General features: G+C 36.7%; 2 protein-coding genes across 2 annotated transcripts; both read right to left on the bottom strand.

Annotated features, from left to right (window-relative positions):
- Positions 1-344: 344 nt before the first annotated feature.
- On the bottom strand, positions 345-3432 carry LOC114292348 (scarecrow-like protein 14). Its single transcript, XM_028236290.2, has one exon. The coding sequence runs from the start codon at positions 2848-2850 to the stop codon at positions 742-744; it is 2109 nt and encodes a 702-aa protein (XP_028092091.2). The 5' UTR covers positions 2851-3432; the 3' UTR covers positions 345-741.
- Positions 3433-22307: 18875 nt separating this feature from the next.
- Positions 22308-25004, bottom strand: LOC114292335 (scarecrow-like protein 33). The gene has a single exon (XM_028236277.2). It carries the CDS (start codon positions 24601-24603, stop codon positions 22507-22509), a length of 2097 nt encoding a protein of 698 aa, XP_028092078.2. The 5' UTR covers positions 24604-25004; the 3' UTR covers positions 22308-22506.
- Positions 25005-26165: the final 1161 nt, after the last annotated feature.

Below are 26165 nucleotides of genomic sequence, written 5' to 3' on the forward strand. Positions count from 1 at the left end.
TGCGTAAATTTGATATATATGTATATAAACCTTGATGATTCACCCCTTCCATCCCAGCAGGGTCTAGATGCTGTCATGGTCCACAAAATCTTTTGTGGTAATCGAAAGTTACCCTCGACTCTCCCTCCCTTCCACAATCTTCCTGATCCAGTGGGAGCCTGTGTTTTACCTCCTCAACCTTAGGTTTCACTTCCAGTCCCCTCTGCTCATGCTCACAATGGATTTGGATATAAGATCCACCAAAGGCTCACTAAGGATTGCCAAAGTAGATAGAATCAATAATTATTCTCTCGAGTGTTCAAGTTAACTGAAATTGAAAGAGGTTATCAATCTACATTACAATATCAACACAACTTATGAATCAACTCCAATTATTCAAAGAATCTTACAAGACAGAATCTAGCTAGCAGTTGCAAGGCCTACCAACAAACTCTCTTCAAGAATACAACTCCGCTCAACTCAAGAGTTTTGGTCCAACCTCCTTGTTGAATACAAACTAAAACAAATAAACATAAACAAACCGAAAAAACAGAGACTGCGGTGGTGCACAGAAAAGGCATTAAACAAATCTCTATTAAACACTAGATATCGAGTACATTCCTAGAAGAAACAGGTAGCAGGAAGTGCAAGGGCATTACAAGACCAACGAGCTATACATTACTGAATTCGTGGATAGTAGCATAGCACCATGATTCAACGGCTCTAAACACTAACCAGAATTGCACTTAAATTTATTTTTTTTTACCACTCCTTGACAGGTTTCCAACAAGACAGAGCAAACATGATTCGACCCTTCCATCCTTGCAGCAGCCACTTACCGTCCTCATCCACCACGAAATTATCGTTGTAATACAACTTCACCTTAGTCTTCACCTCTGTCACGAGCTCCTTGTTCAGCTGTAGCTGCCTGAACCCGGCTCGCGTATTCCTAACTTGCCACTGCTTGTATGTCTCCGGCCTCTCAACCCTCTCTGTACCTTCACACGCTATGACGTTCATAATATCCCTTCCAAGGACCTCCTTCTCATACAACATCCTACCCTGATCTTCGCGTGGTAAAGTGGTCTCAAATACATCAAATCCTGCGGAGAAGTGGAAAAGTGCCTCCCTGAATCGGGTTACAAAAAAGGGTGCGTTGTATGTCCCGTTGATAACTCCATGGATGAACATATCCGGATTGATCCTCTTCACCAAGTTGAGAACAGCATCACGCGGACTGCTCTCGACAACCGTCTCATCGGGTACGTTTCTTAGCCGGTACAAACAATTCACAACAAGTACTTCGTCTCTATCGATGTTGAGCTCCTCAAGTTCGATAGTGCTCCATTTCTTGGCTATTGCAGTGTACTCAAATGGGACATTAAATCTCTTGCAGTAAATCGCTAGCCGACGTCCTGTTTCCTCGACCCTTTCTTTTGGCCGAAAACCCGGTTGTGGAAAGTCAATTCCAGTAAATCGGAGCTTCTTCGGAGGCCCGCCTTCCCTAACGGAGAAATGCTGGATGAGGCAGGGCCATTGGAACCCATAAAGGACACCGAAATCAATTATGTGAAGCGTCTGTTTTGCATGAACCAGTGCCCCAATTGATTTGTTGGCAAACATATTGGACATCTTGTTGAAAGGGCATGCCTTCACAAAGACTTGGTAACCTTTCAAGATATCAGCAACTGATATCCTCTTGGTCTTAAAAGCGGCATACAATGATGTCCCGGTGCCAGCCAAGCGGGCCTCGAGCGCGTTGGCGAAGTAATAGGCCAACCTTTCGGTGCCATCGCCGGTTGGTGAAGCATGCTGCCTGATCCGATTCAGGAGTTCATTAGCATTCCTGATGTCTGCGTTCGCAACAGCTTGTGCACACTGAGACAGCAGAGTCCGCAAATCGATCACTTCCTTCTTGTTGCCCTGTTTTTTGCCTCGCCCCCTTCCTCCTCCGTTCGCTCCTTTTGCTGCCACCCCATTCTGCGGTGATTTCCTGCCTGCCACAATCGATGAGGCATCATCATCATCGTGCTCGGTGCATAGAAAGTGCAAGGGCTCGTCTTGATGCAAATGAGGATTCAAGCGAGGACAGAGTAACACCTTGTCGTACAATTGATCATCGGCCTCTTCAGCAAAACTAGCCAATTGCTTGTTACTCCGGCCAGCACCGTCTGTGTAATCGGCGTCTTCTCGATTGTGCGTTTTCTTTTCCCTCGACCCGTGCGGCGGATGGTCCCCCTGGTTCTGTTCTGCACCCTCCAAAACCTTCCAAGTACTTTCCGATCTATAGTTCACATAATCTGTAGTTGGGACTAACTCTCCAAATTTTGCTTCTGATGAAATCTGAAATGGAAGAGAGTCAACTGACCCGTCTCCCGAGCCATTTGGAGAACTGATTGACTGCATGATGGACTCGAATGTGTACTCATCATAATAAGAGGGTTTGAATTTCTCCCGAATCCAACTGGACTGATCGATGAAATCGTTGACCGAAACAGAGCTGTTGCTACTGTCACTAGAGCATGTCCTCGGAGAATTATCATCTGAGCTCAGATGAGGCGGGTACTGTTTGCCGAGAACGTCATAGAACGATTTCTCGGTAGCTTGGAGAGCCAAGCAGTCTTGGTACATACAAGGTTTGTTCTCCAACCCATCTTCCATGAGCATCTGGCTGATCAGCTTAAGCGTTGCATCCGAGAAATCGCCTTCCTCGCCTGCATCGCCTTCCGAGCTGACAACCGATGTCGGCGGGGAAGGGGACGCATGAATTGCGTCCCCATCAACCAAATTGAAAGGAAGATCCGGGTAGGTATGATGATTTCGGTCCAGAAATGAACCAGTAAATCTTTGGATGAGTGCTTCCATGGACATCCTATCCGAGAATTTCAAGAAAAAAAGATCGAATTTTGATTTATGGGTTCAGAACACCTCAAAACAAGACACGATTAGGACAAAAATTTGGTATGGATTTACCAAGAATTTTTATATATATATAGATCCGATCTGATTGTGTGATTTGGGCGATGGATCTGAAGAAGAAAACAAAGAGAAAGAGGAAGAGAAAGTAATCGGAAGAGTAGAAGAGTATGAACCAAGTGGTCAGTCGATTTTACCTCTTTATAAATACCAAATAGAAAACAGTGTGTGTTGATTAATATGATGATTAAGTAATAGTAGCGAACTTTCCCGGAAAATGGATGGTCAAAGTGGGAGGGAGAGAAAATGGAAGAGGAGTTGTTTGAGCCGCTGATCGGTCGTGACGTCGGGGCCAGATGCTTTAGTCTCATTTGAGAGCAATTGTAAATCTTATCTGTAAGAATATTATTAAAACAAGCGTTTCTGTGGTGTCTGACGGAAGATCTTACGTGGCAATGTCCAGGTCTTGTTTAGATTAATCGATTGGAACAAAATCAAGAACAAGATATGGGAAGTAACAAAGCATTACTTTTTGTTGCGTTGATGCCGCAAATCTACTTCCTAGGCAGGTACTATTATGAGATAACTATTATTTTTTGGAAAATAAAAAAAAAAAATCACAAATATAATTATTGAGATTTATTTAAAATATAAATTATTTTTTATAATTTAAAAAATTATAAATATTTCATCATTAAAATTTTTTATTTAACAGAATTAATTTAAAAAGTAAAATTTATACAATAATAAAATTATCTAAATTATTAATGGAAATAAAATTTTAATATTATTAAAAATTATTAATTAACTTGATGATTTATTAACATAAGGACATATTTATTATAAAATTAGAAACATTAGAGGGTATGATGTAATTTCTAGAACTACATAAGGTATTTTGTAATTTAAGTACATCTCAAAGAGTGTGTTTATAATTTACCCAATAAAAAATTACAAGTAAATTATTATTTCCCTCAATTATTTAACAAAAGATGAGTAAATAATATAAAATAATGTTTTGAAATGACAGTGACCTCGCTTGGTGTAACTGTTAAAACAGATTATAAATTATAATTTAACAGATTATAAATTATGACTTTAATTAGAAACTGTTAATCTGTTTGGTGTAATTGTTAGATTATAGATTTAAGTTGCTGATTAGTGTTTGTTAAATAAACTGTGAAGTAGTTTTTTTCAATTAACTTTTATTTTTTGTTATTCACTACTTGTCTATATTTCTCATAGAAAAATAAATAATAATTTATAGTCCATTTGAATCTTTTTCTTTTTTTTTTAAAAAAAAAAAAAAATTTAAGAGTATAACCGTAAATTAACATGTCCATAACAGAAATTGATAATCAGAAGCAAGGGGTGAGTAACTTTTCAGAATCAATTTTTTTGAGTTAAAATAAATTGTTAGAATTAAAAACTATTTGAAATAAGTTTAACCAAACAATTTAAAATAACTTTTCAAAAATTAGAAGTTATAAATTGACTTAAAAAAGTTCAAACAAATGCGTCCAGTGTTGTGTCAGGTGATTAAGTCTTAGTTAATTAATTTATAAATATAAATTAACATTTAACATGACCTATTTTAAGAAGATGGTTAAAAATAATTTTTTAATTTTTAATTTATTTTAGATCATATCATCTCTCATAAATTTTATATACTTTTTAGAAAAAATCAAAAAAATAAAAAAATTAACTTTTAATTATCACCTTAAAATGGTAAACGAAGAAGTCATACTTATAGGAATTTTTGCATTTTTATTTTTATAAATTTAACAGATTCCTTCATTAAATGTAATGAACACCACATTTAATACATTGCACCAAGTACCAATATGCTAATTAAATTTTGTACAAAAAATTGTCAACCCTAGTAGGAAACAGCTACTCCCCAATTTAAAATTAGATTAGATGCTGTTGCGGGATTATGGTGGGCTGAACTTTGGCTTATCTCGATTATTCTAATTGTTTAATGGGTAAAACTTATTAAATATATTATTTTTATAAAAAAAAATTATGTTAATTGAATATCGATAGTCATTTGATTAAATTATATTTGTTTCAAAAATTATGATTTTAAAAATAAATCGTTGATACAAATGCAATCTGATCAAGTGACTATCGATGCTGATCACATAATTTTTTTACAGGAATGATGTACTTAATGAATTATATATAGTTAAACAATTTGAATCATTAAGATGGATTTAGAATTGGGTTCACTGTAACCCAACAATACCGTCTAGTTTGCTTATAGACCAAAGAGAAATTGTTTCCTTTTTCAAAGGTAATTTATTATTTTTAGGTGTTACTTAGTTGTTAAGGTGATTCTTTATTTTAGGGCTTACTTCAGCTTTTATTTCTCCTCCTTGTATTGGATGGATTTATCAGCCTTAATTTAAGGGATAATTAGTGAATAGTTCACATTTTGTTTTTCTTCAAATGGTAGAAATATTTTATTGATAAACCAAACAGTAGATGTAAGAATCAACACAAACTCACATCAAACTGCAAAGAAAAAGATAGCCAAAAGGGGAGATAAAACTCTCACGTTGAGTTGCCCTCGACACTCACTGCTTGACGATCAAGACAATGTGCCACACTCTATTCGCACCATGCTGAACAAAACTGAAAACACACTGACTAAAATTATTTTGAACGAACAGAATGTCAGAAACAATGCTACTGATCTACTCAATCGGTGTGCCATGCTCCAAAAGCTGTTGAACCAATTGTTGTGCATTCCTTTCTAGTACCACCTCACGTAGACCCAACTCTGCGGGAAACAGAAGCCTCGCTTGAGCTGCATATGCTTCCATTAGTAGTGGGTTAAAAGAAGCATGGACATTGAATGGGGAGGAAATATTCGTCGCTCTCCATACTCCTTGGATCCAAGCTCTATATAGCTCCGAACAGAGTCGTTCAACCTAAGAACAAAACGACGATGAGCTACTTGGCTGGTGCGTGGCCAGAAAATTCCTTCGACGATCAAGTTAGCACACTTAAGAGAGAAAATGAATGTAAAGAGAAAGAGAGAGAGAGAGTTGATAGAATTCGTTTAGCCTTTCTGAGTGTAAGGTCGTGTGCCTTATCTAGGCTGCTGCCCTGCCTTCCAAGGTTGTGCGCACACTACTTCTGTCGTCCTCTTCGAGATGAGCGGTTGTATTGCCCTCTTTATTCCTTACACGTGTATGCGTTAATACCGCTATACAACATTGGCCAAACCGCCAAACGGTATTAATGCGCATCCTTAGTGGATTCCTCTAATCACATTCCGATTGGGTCACGTGGTTATTCTTGCCGAGTTATATACAGTCCGGTCTTACTTAGCTCTCCAGTTTTAACTCTCAGGGCCGAGCTAACTTTTGTTGGTCTATGTCCGTAACGCTCAACCAACTCGGTACGCTACACTCGCTCTGTTGAGTTCTATTCCTTCGTCAAGGCAAATTTTGCTTGACCCCGGTGCACAACAGGTGCATCTAGCCCAGTTGAAAGCATCGTCACTTCGCCTAGATTGGCTCATGATCCAAGCCTAACAACTTTCCCGGTCTAACTTCCAGATCTCGGACTAGCTTAACTGCGTGATCCAAAACCTCAGTCCAAACTGCCCTAAGTTATGCCAACTCGGTCGTGCAACCTGATGACACGATCCAAGCCCAAACTAGATCGGCCCATTTACTCGACGTAAACCTCCCTCTTAATTGCCCCTTAATCCCATTCGCTTCAGCGTGACTGGGATTGCATTATCTTACTGAGCTAAATCCCTAGCCGTTTCATGTCTTCAGAGCAGTGCACTCACATACGATATAACTTGGCCCTCCATTCTTTTAACCAATCTCGGTATGTCGGTGAATCAAACTTAAGACGCATTAGTACTCGAAGATCATCTTGTTTGGTAGGGCCCAACCAAGACCCTTGTTCGGCCAATCAACTTCTTTTACACTGCCTTCATGGTTCTTTGATCAGTCTATTACAGCTCGGTCTGTCACAGTGTAGTAGCTCAGTTCTAGCTTCTTCATGTGCTATTTTCTACCAAACAAACATGTGGCCCCCTTGGGCTAGAGTTTGGAGTAGTTGTTTTTGCACTTTCTCTCTCCAAAAATTCAAATTTTGTGAACGCAACAGTTGCTACTTTTTCGTTAGTAAAAACAAGTTTTCACTAATTCATTACTTTTTGGCTAGCTAAATCTGCTCGATAAGGTGCCTTTCTTCTTAGAGAGCTAAATCCGCTAGATAGGGCATCCTCCTTTGGCGAGCTAAATTCGCTCGACAAGAAGTCTTTCTTTTAGGCGAGCTAAATCTGCTCGGCAAGGCACCCTTCTATGGCGAGCAAAATCCGCTTCGACAAGAATTTCAAAGTTGATAAAATCCATCAACTACCCTTTTGCCAAGCAAAACCCTTTTTGGCGAGGAATATCAAGTTATTGAGATCGACCTTGCAACTTCCTCTCTAGTTTGGGCTCCTGCCTTAAACTTACAAAGGCAAAGTAGTGACCCAGACTAAATGGATTGCCCCTAGACCATGTCTATTACTCGGTTAGAATTCTCTTCGACTGAACAAATCATCAGTTTTCCGCCAAAAGTTGGCGAGCAAAATTGACTTGGCAACTTCTTGACAAGCAAAATCAGCTTAGCTCGGCATGGAATTTCAACATTGGTGAGCAAAGTCAACTCGGTAACTTGTTTCTTGGCGAGCAAATTCAGCTCGACAACTTGTTTTTTGACGAGCAAATTCAGCTCGGCAAAACTTCTTGACGAGCAAAGTTAGCTCGGCAACTTACATCTCGGCGAGCAAAATCATCTAGGCAAGACATCTTCGCGAGCAGAATCAGCTCGGTAAGGAATTTCAAAGTTGGCAAACAAATTCAGTTCGACAACTTGCTTCTTAATGAACAAAATCAGCTTGGCAAGGGATTTCAAAGTTGGTGAGCAAAGTTAGCTCGACAACTTACATCTTCGCAAGCAAAATCAGCTCGGCAAGGAATTTCAGCAAGGTCAACTTGGCAACTTGCTTCTTGGCGAGCAAACTCAGCTCGGTAAGAAACTCCAAAGTTGGCAAGCAATGTCAGCTCGGCAACTTGCTTCTTAGCGAGCAAAATCAGCTCGTCAAGGAATTTTAACGTTGGCAAGCAAAGTCAGCTCAGTAACTTACTTCTTGGCGAGCAAACTCAGCTCTGCAAAGAACTCTAAAGTTAGCAAGCAACGTCAGCTCGATAACTTGCTTTTTGGCGAGCAAACTCATCTCTGCAAAGAACTCCAAAGTTAGCAAGCAACGTCAGCTCGATAACTTGCTTCTTGGCGAGCAAACTCAGCTCTGCAAGGAACTCCAAAGTTAGCAAGCAAGGTCAGCTCGACAACTTGCTTTTTGGCGAGCAAAATCAGCTCGGTAATGAATTTCAACATTGGCGAGCAAAGTCAGCTCGACAACTTGCTTCTTGGTGAGTAAAATTAGCTTGGCAAGGAACTCTAAAGTTAGCGAGCAAGGTCAGCTCGGTAACTTGTTTCTTGGTGAGCAAAATCAGCTCGACAAGGAACTCCAAAGTTGGCAAGTAAAGTCAGCTCGGCAAGGAATTTCAATGTTGGCGAGCAAAGTCAGCTTGGCAACTTACTTCTTGGCGAGCAAAATTAGCTCAACAAGGAACTCCAAAGTTAGCAAGCAAGGTCAGCTCGGTAACTAGCTTCTTAGCAAGCAAAATCAGCTCGGCAAGGAATTTCAAAGTTGGCCAGCAAAGTTAACTCGGCAACTTGCTTCTTGGCGAGCAAAATCAGCTCGGCAAGGAACTCTAAAGTTGGCAAGCAAGGTTAGCTAGGCAACTTGCTTCTTGGCGAGCAAAATCAGTTCAACAAGGAACTTCAAAGTTGGCGAGCAAAATTAGCTCAACAACTTGCTTATTGGCGAGCAAAATCAGCTCGATAAGGAATTCTAAAGTTGATCAAAACCATCAACAATCTCTTGCTGAGCAAAATCCGCCCGGCAAGGAATGTCAAAGTTGGCGAGCAAAATCAGCTTGGCAAGACTTCTTGGCAAGCAAAATTAGCTTGGTAAGGAATTCTAAAGTTGATCAAAATCATTAACAAATCTCTTGTCGAGCAAAATCCACCATGCAAGGAATGTCAAAGTTGGCGAGCAAAATCAACTCGGCAATTTACATTTTGGCGAGCAAAATCAACTCGGCAAGACTTCTTGGCAAGCAAAATTAGCTCGCCAAGGAATTCTAAAGTTGATCAAAACCATCAACAAACTTCTTACCGAGTAAAATTCGCTCGGCAAAGAGTTCCAAAGTTGAACAAAACACCAACTTTCATCTTGTCGAGCAAAATCAACCCGGCAAAGAATTCTGATCTTTCCGTCAAAATGATTGTTAGTTGCCCCTTGAAACGCGCTAAATCTGCTTGGTGAGGCAAAAATACAATAATTTTCAAGAAAATAGTCTACTTGTTTCATTATATCAATAGCAAAAAGGGTTGCAAGAATAGAACTAAGAACAAAACTTTAGTTTGGCAGAGTTCGACGTTCTAGAAATAGATTGACCATTTATATTTTGCGAGTTTTATGCCCATTTTGCTCGGCCTTCTTACCGACGTCTTCTAAAATTGAACTCCCCAGATCTCTTCCATGGTTATTTGTAAGACCATCCTCTTGTCCGACTGCTTGAATCTTTCCCGTTGCTCTCTTGTCCTCTACTACCGGACTTGCCTTCACGGTAGCTGCGAATGCATCATCTTTGACTCGAATGTGATCATTAATGTGTTGCATGAGTAGTTCTATGGCCAATGGTTGATTCATTGTGAGCGAAACGAGTCTTTCAGTCTATGTCCGACTGGGAGACCGCGTTAATACTGGGTGATTGCTAGGTTCGTCAGGCAATCAAGAATCTCATTGAATGTCTCCTAATACTTGGCATTGTACGCCTTCAGTGAGTCGTTTAGTTCCATCTTGATTTCCAGAACGTGATTGACTTCCTTGGGGGTTTTGGTGTTAGTTTTGAATTGGGTCACAAACGTCTCCGCCAGCTGCTGTAACCTCTCGATACTTTCCTTTGCCAGCCTCTCAAACCATTTCAAGCCTAATTCACCTAAACTTAATGGGAAAATAAGGCATATCAATGCATCGTTGCGCCGAAGCCCTGTCATAACTTGTCGGAAATGGCTCACGTGTATATACGAATAAGTTTTTCCTTCATAGAGTGTGAACTTTGGCTGATGGAAATTGGTGGGGAACGGTGTGTTCTCAATCTTTATGGAAAAAAGGTGGGGTACGGCCTTGCCAATTCCCTATCTAGTGATGGAGACATTACAACCTCTTCACTAATACGCTCCTTAGGGGCCAATCGTTGCAGCGCTGGCACCCTCTGCGCTTTCTGCCAACGCGCTCGCTTCCTGCAGGTGCACTCGTTCCTCTAGTATGTCCTTCAAATCTCCCGATTGATTAGAGTAAGAGTACTTCAACGGCCCCGACGAACGCGAGGGTTTGTAGCTACCATCTGGGGTGCAAAACACCTCCGCCAATGCGACAGAGTCATTGGATCTGAAACTTCTGGTGATGGAAAGCGAAAGAGTCAGCCACCTGCTACGACTGCTTGAATGGTAGGACTAGGTGTGCTCACTATGGTTCTCCACTCTAGCAACACCATTTCCTTTCAGCTGGCGCCTCATAGCCTCCATCTCTATCGTCATTCTCCTGATCATGGCGTCTTGGTTTCTCAACTTGCTCTCCAAGTGCTGAGTGTGCGACCCTCATTGTTAGCAGCATCCTTCTGGGCTCAGAGAGCGCTTAGAACTCCTTGCGTGTTTGTCTCGTGCGTCTCTAGAGGGTCCTCGAAGGGAGGTCTCCAAGCCAATCATAGTTGGAACGGCGGGTAGGTCGTCTCGCTGCCGAACAGACTTTGGAGTGATGCCGTTAACGGCGGACAGCAAGGTCTCGTCGTTGTTCACCATTAAAGTTGAACAGAAAAGATTGGAGGATAAGGTTTTGTCTGTCGGATTCCCACAGACGACGCAAATTGTACGGGGAGGAAATATTCATTGCTTTTCGTACTCTTTAGATCCAAGCTCTATATAGCTCCGAATAGAGTTGTTCAACCTGAGAACAAAACGACGGTGAGCTACCTAGCGGGTGTGCAGCCGGAAAACCTCTCCGACGATCAAGTGAGCACACTTTAGAGAGAAAAGAAATATAGAGAGAGAGAGAGTTGATTGAATTCGCTTAGCCTTTCTGAGTGTAAGGTCGTGTGCTTTATCTAGGCTGCTGCCCTGCCTCCCAAGGTTGTGCGCACACTACTTCTGTCGTCCTCTTCTGGACGAGCAACTGTACTGCCCTCTCTGTTCTTTACACGTGTACGTCTCAATATCGCCAAACAATATTGGCCAAACCGCCAAATGGTATTGATGCGCACCTTTAGTGGATTCCTCTCATTACATTTCGATTGGGCCATGTGGTTATTCCTGCCGAGTTATATACAGCCCGGTCTTACTTAGCTCTCCAGCCCTAACCCTTAGGGCCGAGCTAACTTTTGCCGGTCTATGTCCGAAATGCTTAACCAACTCGGCACGCCACACTCGCTCTGTTGAGTTCTATCCCTTCGTCAAGGTAAAGTTTGCCTGACCTCGGTGCACAACAGATGCATCTAGCCCAATCAAAAGCATCGTCACTTTGCCTAGCTTGGCTCATGACCAAGCCTAACAACTAGCCCGGTCTAACTTCCGGATCTCGAACTAGCTTAACTGCGTGATCTAAAACCTCTGTCCAAACCGCTATCAGTTATGCTAGCTCGATCCTACAACCCGATGACATGGCCTAAGCCCAAACTAGATCGGCCCATTTACTCGACGTAAACCTCCATCTCAGACATGAAGCGTCCATGCTGCTACAAATTTGCCTAATTCGTTGCGAATTACCACACCAAGTCCACCACCATCCTTCCATGAACCCAGACCACCATCGAAATTGACACCGATTCCTTGGCGAACACCAACTCTGAGTTGTACCCATTGGTCTTCAGATTGCATCCACACCATTCCCAGTGATGCAAAGATTTTCCTGAAGATAGCTATGCGCTTCGGTGATTGCAACAAAATAGTCCACATTCATAGGGCCATATGTTTTTTGGTCAAAATTTTGGTATTTTTTTTATAGTAATAATGACATGTTTAATGAAATTGTTTGGTGATAAGTTTAAATTATTATTATTTTATTTATTTATTTTTTCCAATTGTACCTCCACTATCGGACCATTATAAAAAAAAGTCATCGACACTAGAAAGTTTACAAGAAAATTTGCTAGCAACAATAGTGGTGATAGTGATTAAATGTATTGGACCGTTTTAATATCTTTTATTTATTTATTTATTTATTTTTTGAGACTTTTTTGGTCTTGTTCATGAATCTTATTTTGTCTTGTTCTTGAATCTCATTTTATTTGGTGAATAGAGATTCATTGTTTTTTGGTGACCTTTTATCTTGTTCATGAATGGAGATTAATTGGAAGTTTATGGACTTGGTGGTAGGTTAATATTTAGAGACTCTTCCTTTTTCTCTAGTTTAATGGTCATTATTATTTTTTGGTGTAAATTGTAAGGCCTTAGTGGCCTATAAATTGTTCCTCTTATCTACTCTTTTCTACACAAACTATTTTTTATACTTGAGAGATTACTAGCCAAAGAAGGGTGTTTTTTCATGGTGGAGCTTTGGGTTCACCATCTTGTGCAGAGTTGGCCTGAACTATACGACAAGTGGTCAGACTGTTGTATCTTGGAGGAGACGAGTCATAGTTTTGTGACTGCTGCATCGGTATTTGGGTTCTTTCTACCGCAGTGGGCTTAATCTCCTTAAAGAAAACGAGATATCCATGTCTCAGCCTGATCTAGTTGTATCTCATTTTCTTTGTATTAGTTATCAATAAAATATAATTTTTCTAGTATTTTCACCAACAATTTTAAGGAGATCAACCATGGAACAAGTACTAGAAAAAATCAATGATGGAATTAGAGATCTCAACAAGCCTTTCAAGTTTAAGGGCGTTCATTTTAAGAGGTGGAAAGGAAAATTTATTTTTTACCTCAGCCTTTTGAAAGTTACGTATGTTCTTACTGAGAAGAACCCAAACAAAATCCCAATCGAGGAGATGAATGATGAAGACTACAAGGCACATGAAGCAAAAGTGGCTTCATACAATACAGATGAGTATAAATGTCATTTTTTATCTCTTAAACTGCCTTGCTGATTAATTTTATGATTACTATGACATCATTTACATTTTATCTTCTATTAATTTTTGGCATGCTCGCTTGTGTCATATTAACAGTAAATATGTGGGAATAATGAGTAGTTTAGGATTAATTCCTAAAATGACAAAAAAAATTGATAAATGTGAAGTTTGCAGTAAAGCAAAAATTACCAAGAGACCTCATAAAAGTGTTGAGAAAAATACCGAATTGTTAGAATTCTTTCATACTGATTTGTGTAAGTTCGAAAGAATTTTAACTCGAGATGGTATCTGATATTTTATCACTTTTATTAATGATTTTTCAAAATACACAAATGTATATTTATTAAAAAATAAAAGTGATACTTTTGAAAAATTTAAAGAATTTCTTCTTGAAGTGGAAAATCATTTCGGTAAAAAGATTCAGAGAATTAGAAGTGATAGAGGCTAGGAGTATGAATCTCTTAGATTCAATTATTTTGTTCAGTCTTTGGGAATTATTCATAAGACTACTCCATAATATTCACCTTTATCTAATGGTGTAGCTGAAAAAAAAACATAGAACATTAATTGACTTGACGAATGCTATACTTATTGATTCAGGTGCTCCCTCAAATCTTTGGGACGAGACTATTTTGACATCTTGCCATGTGATAAATAGAGTTCCATACAAAAAGACTAAAATTACACCTTACGAGTTGTGGCGGGAGCATAAACCAAATCTAGGTTATTTAAGGGTTTGGGGTTGTTTAGCTTTTGTGAGGCTTGTAGATCCTAAACGACCTAAATTGGGTGAACAAGCTACCACTTATGCTTTTCTTGGGTATGCGTTGCATAGTACAGCTTATAGATTTTTTGATATGAAAAATAATATTATTTTTGAATCAGGTGATGCTGTTTTTCATGAAAATAAATTTCCTTTCAAATCTAGAAATATTAGGGGTTAAATAATTTCTAAAAATATTTTATCCGTGCCTAGCTCTTCTACTCCATCTCAAGTTTTTCAAGAACAAGAAAATTCTCAAATCCAACCAAGAAGGAGTAAACGAGCTAGAGCTGAAAAAGATTTTGGCCTTGACTATTATCTTTACAATGTGGAAGAAATCCTCTTACGGTGCAAGAGGCTTTATTATCACCTAATGTTATTTTCTAGAGAGAGGCTATAAATGATGTGATGGATTCACTACTTTCAAATAAAATATGGAAGCTAATGGATTTACCTCCAAGTTGTTAAACTATTGGGTGTAAATGGGTCATTCGTAAAAAAACTTAAACCGGATGGAACTATAGATAAATATAAAGCGAGACTTCTCGCTAAAAGTTTTAAGCAATATGTTGATCTTGATTTCTTTGATACTTTTTTTCTAGTTACTAGAGTTACATCGATTAGTCTGTTGATAGCAGGGACTGCAATTCATGATTTAAAAATCCATCAAATGGATGTAAAAACAACATTTTTAAATGAAAATCTAGATGAAGAGATTTATATGGACCAAATTGAGGGCTTTGTGGAGCCTGGGCAAGAAAGCAAAGTGTGTAAGCTAGCTAAATCCCTTTATGGTTTAAAACAAGCTCCTAAACAGTGGCATGAGAAATCTGATTCCTACATGCTTGAGAATGGCTATAAGACTAATGAATGTGATAAGTGTACAAATTATAAAATTTGTGAGAATGCATATGTGATTATTAGCCTATATGTGGATGATCTACTTATCTTTGGCTCTAATTTGCATATTATAAATGAGACTAAAAATATGCTTAATAGCCACTTGAATATGAAAGATCTTGGTGAAGCTAATTTTATTTTGAGAATTGAAATTACCAAGACTAAGTATGACATTTTTCTTGATCAGTAGCATTATCTTGAGAAAATTTTAAAGAAATATAACTTTCTAGACTGTAAACATGTTGTTACTTCTTTTGATGCAAGCATACATTTATTTGTTTTAACAAATGAAAAAAAAAAAAGTGATTAATTAAAAAGAATATGCTAGCATGATTGGTAGCTTAAGATATGTTACTGACTGTACTAGACTTCACATTGCATATGCTGTTAGAGTACTTAGCAGGTTTACTAGCATGCCAAGTCGAGATCATTGGCTAGCCATGAGAAGAATTATGAGATATTTATCTGGTACCAAAAATTATAGTTTGTTTTATAACAAATATCCTGTGGTACTTGAGGGATATAGTGATGCCGATTAGAACACTTTGTCAGGTGATTCTCTCCTTACATCGGGTTTTATTTTTACGTTGGGTGGTGGTGCTATATGTTGGAAGTCTAAAAAACAAACTATAATTGTTAATTCTACAATGGAAGTTGAGCTTATAGCGTTAGCTTCAGCATGTGAGAAAGCGAATTAGTTGAGAGATTTGTTACATGAAATCCCTTTTTAGAAAAAATCAATTCCTTATGTGTTAATTCATTATGATAGCATTGCTGCTATTGGTAGAGTGAACAACTATTTTTATAATGGTAAATCCAGACCTATTTGAAGGAAACACAATAATGTGATATCCTATTTGAGTAATGGCATCATAATTGTGAATTATGTAAAATCTTGTGATAATCTTGCGGATCCGTTAACCAAGGCATTGGCGAGAGATAGGGTCTGTAATACCTCGAGGGGGATGAGTTTGAAGCCTATAAAATCATAAACCATGTATGAGGATACCCAACTTGGAGGCCAGAGATCCTGTAACTAGGTTCAGTGGGGAGAAGGAATCATATGGTGGTTGTAAAAAAATGCACTCCTTAATATTTTGTTATTCATCCCTATGATGTAAGTGCATTTGTCCTGTAATGTTGAAGGGTTGAGTTTTTATACTCTTCATGAAATTTTGTAGCTCTTGTTGAGTGGGGTGTGTAAATTACAGGAACATACTTGACAGATTTCACCTATGTGAGCATGAAAGTGGGGCTGCTTTCTATGAGAATAAGGCTTATTTTTAAATATGTTCATGAAAACTGGGATAGACACAAGGCCGTAATGTACTGGCTATTAAAAACTCATGTCAACATCTGCATTATTATGTGTGAATAGTAATACTTTATTTCCCCTAAGTAGTCATAGTTCAAGTCTGAGACCACTATTGACTCTGGAGTAGAGGTTGTTGTTTCACTAATGAAGGTTCAATGCAGAACATACCTTCATGATGTATACTGTCTATCTTTGGTTGGTAATCTCTAATTCCTTGTTGATATTAAAATGAGTAGGGGATTGTTGGACAATTTTAATATCTTTTATTTATTTATTTTTTGTGACTTGTTTGGTCTTATTTATGAATCTTATTTTGTCTTGTTCATGAATCTCATTTTGTTTGGTGAATGAAGATTCATTGTTTTTTGGTGACCTTTTGTCTTGTTCATGAATAGAGATAATTGGAAGTTCATGGACTTGGTAGTGAGTTAATAGTTGGAGACTCTCCATTTTCTCTAGTTTAATGGTCATTATTATTTTTTGGTGCAAATTGTAAGGTCTTAGTGGCCTGTAAATTGTTCGTCTTATCTACTCTTTTCTACAACTATTTTTATACTTGAGAAATTACTAGTTAAAGAAGAGTGTTTTTTTCTTGGTGGAGCTTTGGATTCATTATTTTGTGCAGAGTTGGCCAGAACTGTACGACAAGTGGTCGGGATGTTGTATTCTAGAGAGGACAAGCCATCATTTTGTGACTGTTGCATTGGTATTTGAGTTTTTCCTACCGCAGTAGGCTTGATCTCCTTAAAGAAAACAAAATATCCATGCCTCAGCCTAATCTAGTTATATCTTATTTTCTTTGCATTATTTATTAATAAAAATATAATTTTTCTAGTATTTTCACCAACAAAATAGATAAATATGTGGCACGTAGATAAATAGTGGGATAACATGTGAATAAATAGATGACAAGTGGCCAAATATATAACGTCTAGAGATAGGTAGATAGCAAGGCCTGGTTTGGGAACTTTAAAAATATTTAAAAAGTCAAAAAATTACTAAAAAAGTTAAAAAGTTATCACTATTTATCAAAAAAAAAAAATATAAAAAAATTAATATACATAATATTAAAATACAAATCAATTTCATGCCACCCTAGGTACTGACATGAAAACAAAGGCAGTGAAAGGAAAAAAAAATTTACATGTATATGTAGAACTCGTCTCCTACTATATGCCTGTAAAAAATCACTTCTATCGAATATCACTAACTACATGATTAAATCAGTTTTGTATAAAAAAATAGATGGTGTTATAGTTAATAGTTGACAAAAAAAAAAAAAACACGATCAGATAGCTATCGATACCCAATCAACGTGATTTTTTACAAGCATATAATACTTGATGAGTTCTACACATTGTACGGTTCTGATTAGAAAAAAAGGACCCATGGTGGACCCCTACGGGCTGAACAATACCGTCCAATTAAAACTCGAAAAGGAGGCAATCTTTTTCCATCTCCTAACCAGCCGACTGCATTGCCCAACCTGTACAGCTACTTCACTAACTTCTCCTACACATTTATTTATACAATTTTTTAATAAATATTTTTTCATAAAAAGTAAAAAAGTTAATTCAAACATCCGTATTTTACTTTTTAATCTAAAAAAATAAAAAAATGCACTTATTTATGACACCCCAAACAACTCCTAAATATATAGACAAGTAAGTAGAAGTAAAATGGTCTTTTAAATTATAAATGTATTTTTGACACCAAAAGAATAGAGCTTGACCTATTAGTTCAAAATTTTTAAAAATTGATCTCTGACCAGAATACCTTAATTACGAGTTATGGAATTTGTTTTATTATTAAAAAAATGTCTCAAGTTCTTCGAATAAACTCAAAGATAATTTTGTTAGTTCTAAGTATTATCATTAATTTAATAATAGTGTTAGACTTACCGTGTTCTGCCAATCATTTCATTTGTTAATAAAGCATTGGTGTATTGGTTTCACAACTTAAGTCTATTAACGTAATATCATATATAATGTAGTATAAAAATGTGATAATTTACAACTTACGGAGAAATATGTTTGACCATAATCAAACATTCAGTTTTGAGTTGGCTTTGGAAAAAAAAGAAAAGAAAAAAGACTCAAGTCATCAATATCTTTTGGTTATGTTTGGATTTGAATTTTAAATTTGCCAAGGATTTGCAAAGAAGAATAAAAGAGGTTTAAATTATCTTCTTTTCTTTCTCTTCACAAATATCTTCTGAAATATAAGATCCCAATATAGTCTTAATGATGAATGATAGTAAACCCCAAGCACTAATGTCTTGGGCCCAATTGGAGCAATTATATAAAGGAAAATGTTTGGTACCTCAAATTTTTGTGGCTCAAATGGCTCAAATCTGTTAAAACGACGTCGTTTTACACTTAAAATATGTCAAAACGACGTCATTTTGACAAATTTGAGCCATTTGAGCCACAAAAATTTGAGTTACCTAGCATTGTCGTTATATAAATTGCGGGTGATTATTTTATACTTTAACAGTACAGTCATGTAGTATTTTATGATGGTATGATTAATAAAAAAATAAAGTATTATTTATTTGTGTTGAGTGATTGAAGAACATAAAAGATATAATAAATGATGATCAGTAAAAAAATATGACTATGTAATATTTTGAAATTATTGTATAATTTTTTGTTAATTGCAATATGTATTACTGAATTCATTACAATTTATTTAATTACATAAATAATAGGATATGAGTTTTGTTTTTTTATATATAATTTTGTTTTGGAAACATCGAATCAATCATAAAGCTAAAAATATTCAATAGCATATACCACTTGTTTTTGTATTATTGTAGCATAGCATAAGAGTACAGTTATTATGAAGTGAAAAAGGAAAAAGTTAGCAATAATTATGTGGTTGACGCCGACCTAAGAGAGTTAAGATTCCCTCCTTACACTTCTTTTTTGTATTTTCTATTTGTAAAGTTATTGGGTCTATTTTTAGATCTAATTTTGATAATTCGAACCGTTTATATTTTAAGATTTGTTCAGTATATCATACCTGTAAAAAATCAAGTTGATCGGATATCAGAAAGCATGTGTTCGGAAAACTGTTTATTAAATTTTAAAAAAAAATAATTTTAGCTCAATTTTTCTGAACACATGCTTTCTGATATCCGATCAACTTGATTTTTTACAGGTTTAATATACTGAACAAATCTTAAAACATGAACGGTTCGGATTATCAAAATTAGATCTAAAAGTAAACCTAATAACCTTGCAAATAAGAAATAATACAAGGAGGGGATCCTGCTCAACCTAAGATGGGTATTCGCAATATAGCCCTCGGCCAAAAAGGTTCGGACAAATTATCCGAAGTCATATGGACCAGGTTCCTCCCCCTTAAAACATCGATCGAGACCCCTCTCTCTATATTTCTACTTTCTACTAGAGGCTATCACTGGCTCCACCCAAACAAAAACCAAACCAAAACAAAAACAAAAACAAAAAAATGATTTCCCTGCACTCCACTTTCCCCCCACTTATAAGTGGCGTGATGTCCACAAATAAATAAATAAGGGATAAATTATATTAAACCTCTTTAAATTATTGATTATTTATATTTTATTTTTATAATATTTTAAATTCAATAATTATTTTTTTAAATTATATGAATCTAAACATTAAGTTCTTCTGTTAGTTATCTATTAGACATTTGAATGAAAAATTAACAAGTACTGTACACATGATAATTATATTAAATTTTTATAAAAGATAAGATAGGGTAATTTATTTATGAGCAAATTTGAATTTGAGCAAATAGGATTATATAAATAGTCGATAGTTTGAAAGAAATTAATATAATTTGCTCATATATATGTGTGTATATATATATATATATATAATAAGTGGAGTGATTTATATAGAAGTGAACTTCGATTTAGATGGATGGATGCATGCAGTTGCAATTCAAGTCCATGGACTAATTAAGGGTTTTAATTTGATAATTTGATTTGTTTAATTTATAAGTCTTTTATTAAAAAATACGATTATTATGATAATTGTAATTATATGACTTTATTCATGCATATAAGCATGAAATTATGTATATTTGGCAAGCATTTGGAATAAGTTGTGAATTTCAACTATTGTATTGCAATTTGTGCATTGGTCATTATGCATTTTGCTAGTTGGTTTCATTATCATAAAATTGCTCCAAAATTAGTTTGGTTTTAAGATTTAGCGGGCGACTAGGACTTGGGCATGTTTCTTGGGACATTAAGTATGTATATCTTTACCCATTAAAAAATCCTTATTTATTTATTTATATTCAAATACTCCATGAATCCAACTAATTTCTAGAGACTTCCTGGAATTTCAATAAATGGGAAGGGACCCTCATCACCCATTTGGAATTGGTAATGAACATTTCATCTCATTTTCAGACAGTGGGTCAATAGAAAAGAAGACAGCACTGCACAAACAAATCACTTTTTAAGACATCCCCTTTAGTAACAACTTGTCCACTAAGCAAAAGCAGAAGAGACATATATTGCACAACTTCATGCAAGTAATTAATCTGCATTATATTTCCTATATATATATATATATGAACATTTAAGTGAATATTATAACTATGATACCCTTATTAATCATGAGAAAAAATTATTCAATACTCTCGAAATATTACTGTAGTATACATAGTACACTTGAATAATCTAGCCGAACAAAAAAAGATAGACGAGACTGGCCTTGTCTCTTACTCAATTGATCAAAGTGAGTAAGGTCGATTATACTCATCCCAATATTACATTCATGTATAAGATTGATAATATGAGAATATTGAAAAATTCCTCATTGAAGAGGGCACACCAAAATTGAATTGACTAGAGGTGCCAATTTTGTGTGAATACTTCAATTTTCCATGCAAGTATGGCATGATAATGGGCTAAGGCACTTGGGAAGTATATTGGGCACAGCTACCCTTTGATAATTCCACTTCAATTAGGAAAAGATTTTTTAATTGTTCAGGGGTGTGTATTGAGATTGAGACAACCAATGACTTACCCAGCACAAGTCTCTTTTATAAGATTAACATAGGGACGATATCATACATGAAATCAAAGTGGTGCTTCATGGAAGCCCCCATTTTGCAACAAATGCAAAAATATTTCAGTTGTGCTCCCCAATCGATCATGTTTGGAAAAGGAAAGACAAAGCCAAAGGAAAAACTAATTTTGAAATTTATAATTGATGTGGGACAAGTGAGGAGGAAGAGAGGAAGAAGTGAAGGATCAAACAGAGGTCAACCAAGGAGTACTCTCCTCACACTTCGAGTTCTTCAATGGAGGAAAATAGGAAAAGGCTTAAAAGAAAAGTCAGCAACAAATGAAGGATTTGAGTGTAAAGATGGGTTCTTCTAGCACTTTCAAGCAAATGCTTTTAAAATTTCTATCCACAAATAAGAACGGTACCGTCCAATGCCTATGTGAAAGATGGATGCACCTATTCGCTCGGGTAGTGAGGGAACCTAATATATTTGCTCCTCAATATTATTGTATTTCATTTGTTATACTTGTTTTTTCTTAGCCTCTTGGGGTAAGAGGATGGTTTAGTTTCTGTAGTCTCATGGGTTGTGAGAGTTTTATTTTGATGTAAATTAGTCAACTTATCTTTAGAACATGTCTCCTTTAAGAGCATTCTTTGTTTTAGTTATGAGTTTTTTTTAACTTCGTTATATCTTATGTTTTTTTTTCTCTAAATTAATAAAATCTATGCTTGGTTTAGAAATGTTGGTTCAAAATGCAAAAATAAAAATAGGAAAATGATTGGTGGCCCTAAAAAAGTTGTCCCTAATATCCCTAATTTCCAATTTTGGAAACTGTTTTCTTTTTTTCTTTCTTTTTTCCTTTTTTTTTTATCTAAAATGGAATTTCGGGGCATTCGAGCCCCGAAATTACGGGCCCTCAAGCAGCACCGATAAAAATAACCCTCCCTCCATCCAAATTTTAAAAAATAAAAAAATAAACCAAAAAAGCATGTTAGCAGGAAATCTAAGACAACATGGGAAGTGTTTTTTTGTTTTTTTTATAAATTTTTTAACTTTCATAAAGCACCTTGGTTCTATAAGGTTGAGTTATCATTTTTAGAGGATCTATCTACATTTTTATTTGATTATTTAATAGGTTATATAAGGTTGAGTTATCTTACTCTTTCCAGAAGTTTATGCAAACATCTTTCCAATGAATATCAAAGATTGTAAACCACTGAATTATTCATATTAAAAAACTCAAAATGAACTAAAGAATTTTACAACAGTACATCAAAACCACATGAAGTGGTTGCAAAAGAAACCTTCCTGTCATCAAAAGTAAAACTGCTACATTGAAAATCAACCAAAAACACCTTGGAAGGTACATACATATTGCCTCCATTCATCAACAAAATCAATTTTTAGTACTCTTTCACAGGCTTCCAACACGAGATGGCGTAGATGATTCGCCCCTTCCAACCCTGCAGCATCCAGTTACTGTCCTCGTCCACCACGAAATCCTTGTTGTAACCCTGCCTCACCTTCCTCCTCACCTCCCCCACGATCTCCTTGTCAAGCGGTAGCTGCCTGAACCCAGCCCTCATATTCCTAACTTGCCATTGCTTGTATGTTTCTGGTCTCTCAACTCTTTCAGTACCCTCACACGCTATCACATTCATTACATCCCTTCCATAGGTCTCTTTCTCAAACAACATCCTATAATGATCTTCACGCGGTACATTAGCGTCATACATATCAAACAGCGCCGAGAAGTGGAAGAGCGCTTCCCTGAACCGAGTGGCAAAAAAGGGCGCGTTAAACATCCCGTTGAGAACTCCATGGACAAACAAATCTGGATTAATCCTCTTGATTAAGTTTAGAACCATGTCTCGTGGACTACTCACTGCTACCGTGTCATCAGGAACGTTTTTTAGCCGGTACAAGCAATTCACAACAAGTACCTCATCCGCTTCAATCTTGATATCCTCAAGTTGAATGGTATCCCATTTCTTTGCTATGGCATTGAACTCAAACGGGACATTAAATCGCTTGCAATCCTTTGCTAGCCGACGCCCCGTCTCCTCAACCCTTTCTGCTGGCCGGAAACCAGGTTGGGGAAGCTCGATTCCTGTGATGTGAAGTTTAGGAGGCCCACCTTCCCTCATGGAGAGGCGTTGGATCAGGCTGGGCCATTGGAACCCATACAAAATACCAAAATCGATTATGTGAAGCCTCGTTGCTTTCTTTGATAGTTTCATAATTGATCGGTTTGCATAGAAGTTGGACAATTTCTTGAAAGGGCATGCTTTGATATAAACTTGGTAACCTTTCAAGATATCGGCAGCTGATATCCCGGTTGAAACAAAAGCTGTGTACAACATTGTTCCAGCACCAGCCAAGCGCGCCTCCAGCGCTTTAGCAAAGTAATAAGCCAACCTCTCAGTACCATCACCGTAAGCAGAAGCATACTGCCTAATCCGATTCAGAAGTTCATTTGCGGTTCTGCTGTCGCTGCTCGCGATAGCTTGCGCGCATTGAGTTAACAGACTCATCAAATCCACAACTTCTTTCTTGTTACCGCCTTGTTTCTTACCACGCGGCCTTCCTCCTCCATTTGATCCTCTAGGTAGCTTCCCTCTGGCAACAACATTATGATCAACATAATTATCATCAACACACGACGCGGAGTCCTCGTGCAAATGAGGATTCAAACCTGGACAAAGCAACACCTTATCGTACATCTCCGGTTCCTCATCAGACTCATCCATAGAACTTGCAGCCAACTGCTTGTTACTCCGCCCACTTTCCACACAATCACTCTCCTCTCTATCGTGATTTTTCTTTCCCCTCGACCCATTCGGCGAATTGCCTCTTCCATTCTTCTCAGTATCCACCACTACCCTTGAACTTTCATCGTTGTTTCCATGATCTTTGTATTGGAAAAACTGGTTAAAGAAGCTGTTTGATGAGTCAAATGACTGCAAAACTGAATCAAAGTTGTAATCACCATGAGAAGACTGCGTAAAAGAGCGTTCAAATTTGTCGCGATCGCGAAACCAGGCAGACTCGATGAAGTTGTCAACAGTAACAGAGCTGTTACAGCTCTGACTACTGCAATTTCCAGTGAAATTATCAATTGGGCTATCTGGATTTTGATTAAGGAGAGACAAAGGGTGTTGATTTTCGATCGAAGAAGGAGGGTATTTCTCTCCGAGAACATCATAGAAAGATTTCTCAGCAGCTTGGAGAGCCATACAGTCTTGAAACATGCAAGGCTTGTGCTCCAAATCCTCCTCTTCCATAAGCATCTGGCTTATGTACTTGAGAATTGTATTTTCATCTTCCGGAGAATCCGGATCGGAGGATTGAGCTATATTGCTAGGATTTGGAACATTTGGAATGATACCAAACTCATGATTCACAAAATTTCTTTGTGAAAATGATGAGATTGTATTGTGGTTGAATTTGAAACCGTTCATTGAACCTGAATGTTTGTATCCTCGGATTAAGGTTTCCATAAACTCTACAATTAATGAATTTCTTCCAAGAAAACAACAAGGTTTGAGAATTTAATGAATAAACAACATAAGTTTCAAATCCAAGAAACCATTTACTTACATATGAACAAATGAAATGATTAGAACTGAAAATTGAGAGAGGATACAGAATTTATACAAACTGGGTACTAGTGAAATATGAAGAATAAGCTTAATAGGAAGTGAAAATTAACAGATGCAAGATTTAAACGAACTGGGTAGCAATGAAATTAAAGAATGAGAATAAGAAGAAAAAGAGAGAGTGAAGAGTAGGTCTGACTGAGAATGGACAGAGCAGAGCAGTGACCAAGTCTTCGTTTTATAAGTTGTGAACAGGACTTTTTTATTTTTACATTTATTTTCTATTAATGAGGTATGGGAGTCCTTCCTGGAAGCTACCACATTGAGAGGAATTGTTTATCATTTTCGTTGTTGGAGTTCACCGGCTACGGCCGTGACCGGTCAGTTTCAGCCATGTGTGGCGTTGGGCTAATTTGACATTTATTTGTCAAAATTGAGATATAATATTTTTTGTTAGTTTTTTTTTTAGAGATGATTGGCCGAGTGATAAATGATGTGGAGTATTACTTATAAACTATTAAGAGCGTCTCTAATCTTTGCTCAGATTGTTTATTGAATTTAAATTTAATAAAAAAATGTTTACTTTTTCTGTTTTAAATTTGACATCAAACCCATATCAATTGAGGTTCTCAAAACTTTTGCCAAATTGAAAGAGGTTTCAGTGTTTATCAAATTTTTGCAGATAACAGTTGAAGCTTTACGTACACTGAATGATCGGTCAGTTGTCCGCAATTACTTTCAAAGTTGTTCATTGTTGCTTGTAAAGTTGTCCATTGCCGGTTATTCTCCCGATCAACTGGTTGTTTAATGAAACTTAAAAAGTTTGCGTTGAAACACATGATATCAGATGACGTTTTTTATCAAAATTTTATTCAAATTTTATGAAAAATTAGTGTAAGTGTTGAAAATACTCTAAATAATTTCTCGGCAATTAAGTGTGCACATACTCGTTTTATTCAAGATTCTTATAACAAATCTGAATGTTATTCTAAATTAATAATTATTGATTAAAATTATAAAACACATCATTTTTGTATCAAAATTTTAAGAAATAACATATAAAATGTCAGGGCTGGTTTTGAATTCTCCAAGATTTGTTAACAAATCTTTGAAGTAGGATACTCTATAGTACATTAGAGTTTTCTATCAAGGCAAATGGGTGGGTAAATTTTTGGGGTGGCTGCTCCACACAGCAGCCACTGCTGTGCAGCTAATTGGGCCCTTTTCGGGATCTATTTTGATAATCCAAACCGTACACATTTTAGAATACATCAAGTAGAACATACATGTAAAAAATTAATTTAATCGGATATCGTTTACCCATTCATCCACACACATTTGTATCTACAAAAATAAATAACAATTGTAATTTAAAGTATTAAACTGAATACAAATGTGAGTGGATGAATGGGTAAACGCTATCCGATTAACTTGATTTTTTACAAGTACGTTCTACTTGATGT

Source organism: Camellia sinensis, chromosome 14, assembly GCF_055761805.1.
Source record: "Camellia sinensis isolate YWXY chromosome 14, ASM5576180v1, whole genome shotgun sequence".
NCBI lineage: Eukaryota > Viridiplantae > Streptophyta > Magnoliopsida > Ericales > Theaceae > Camellia > Camellia sinensis.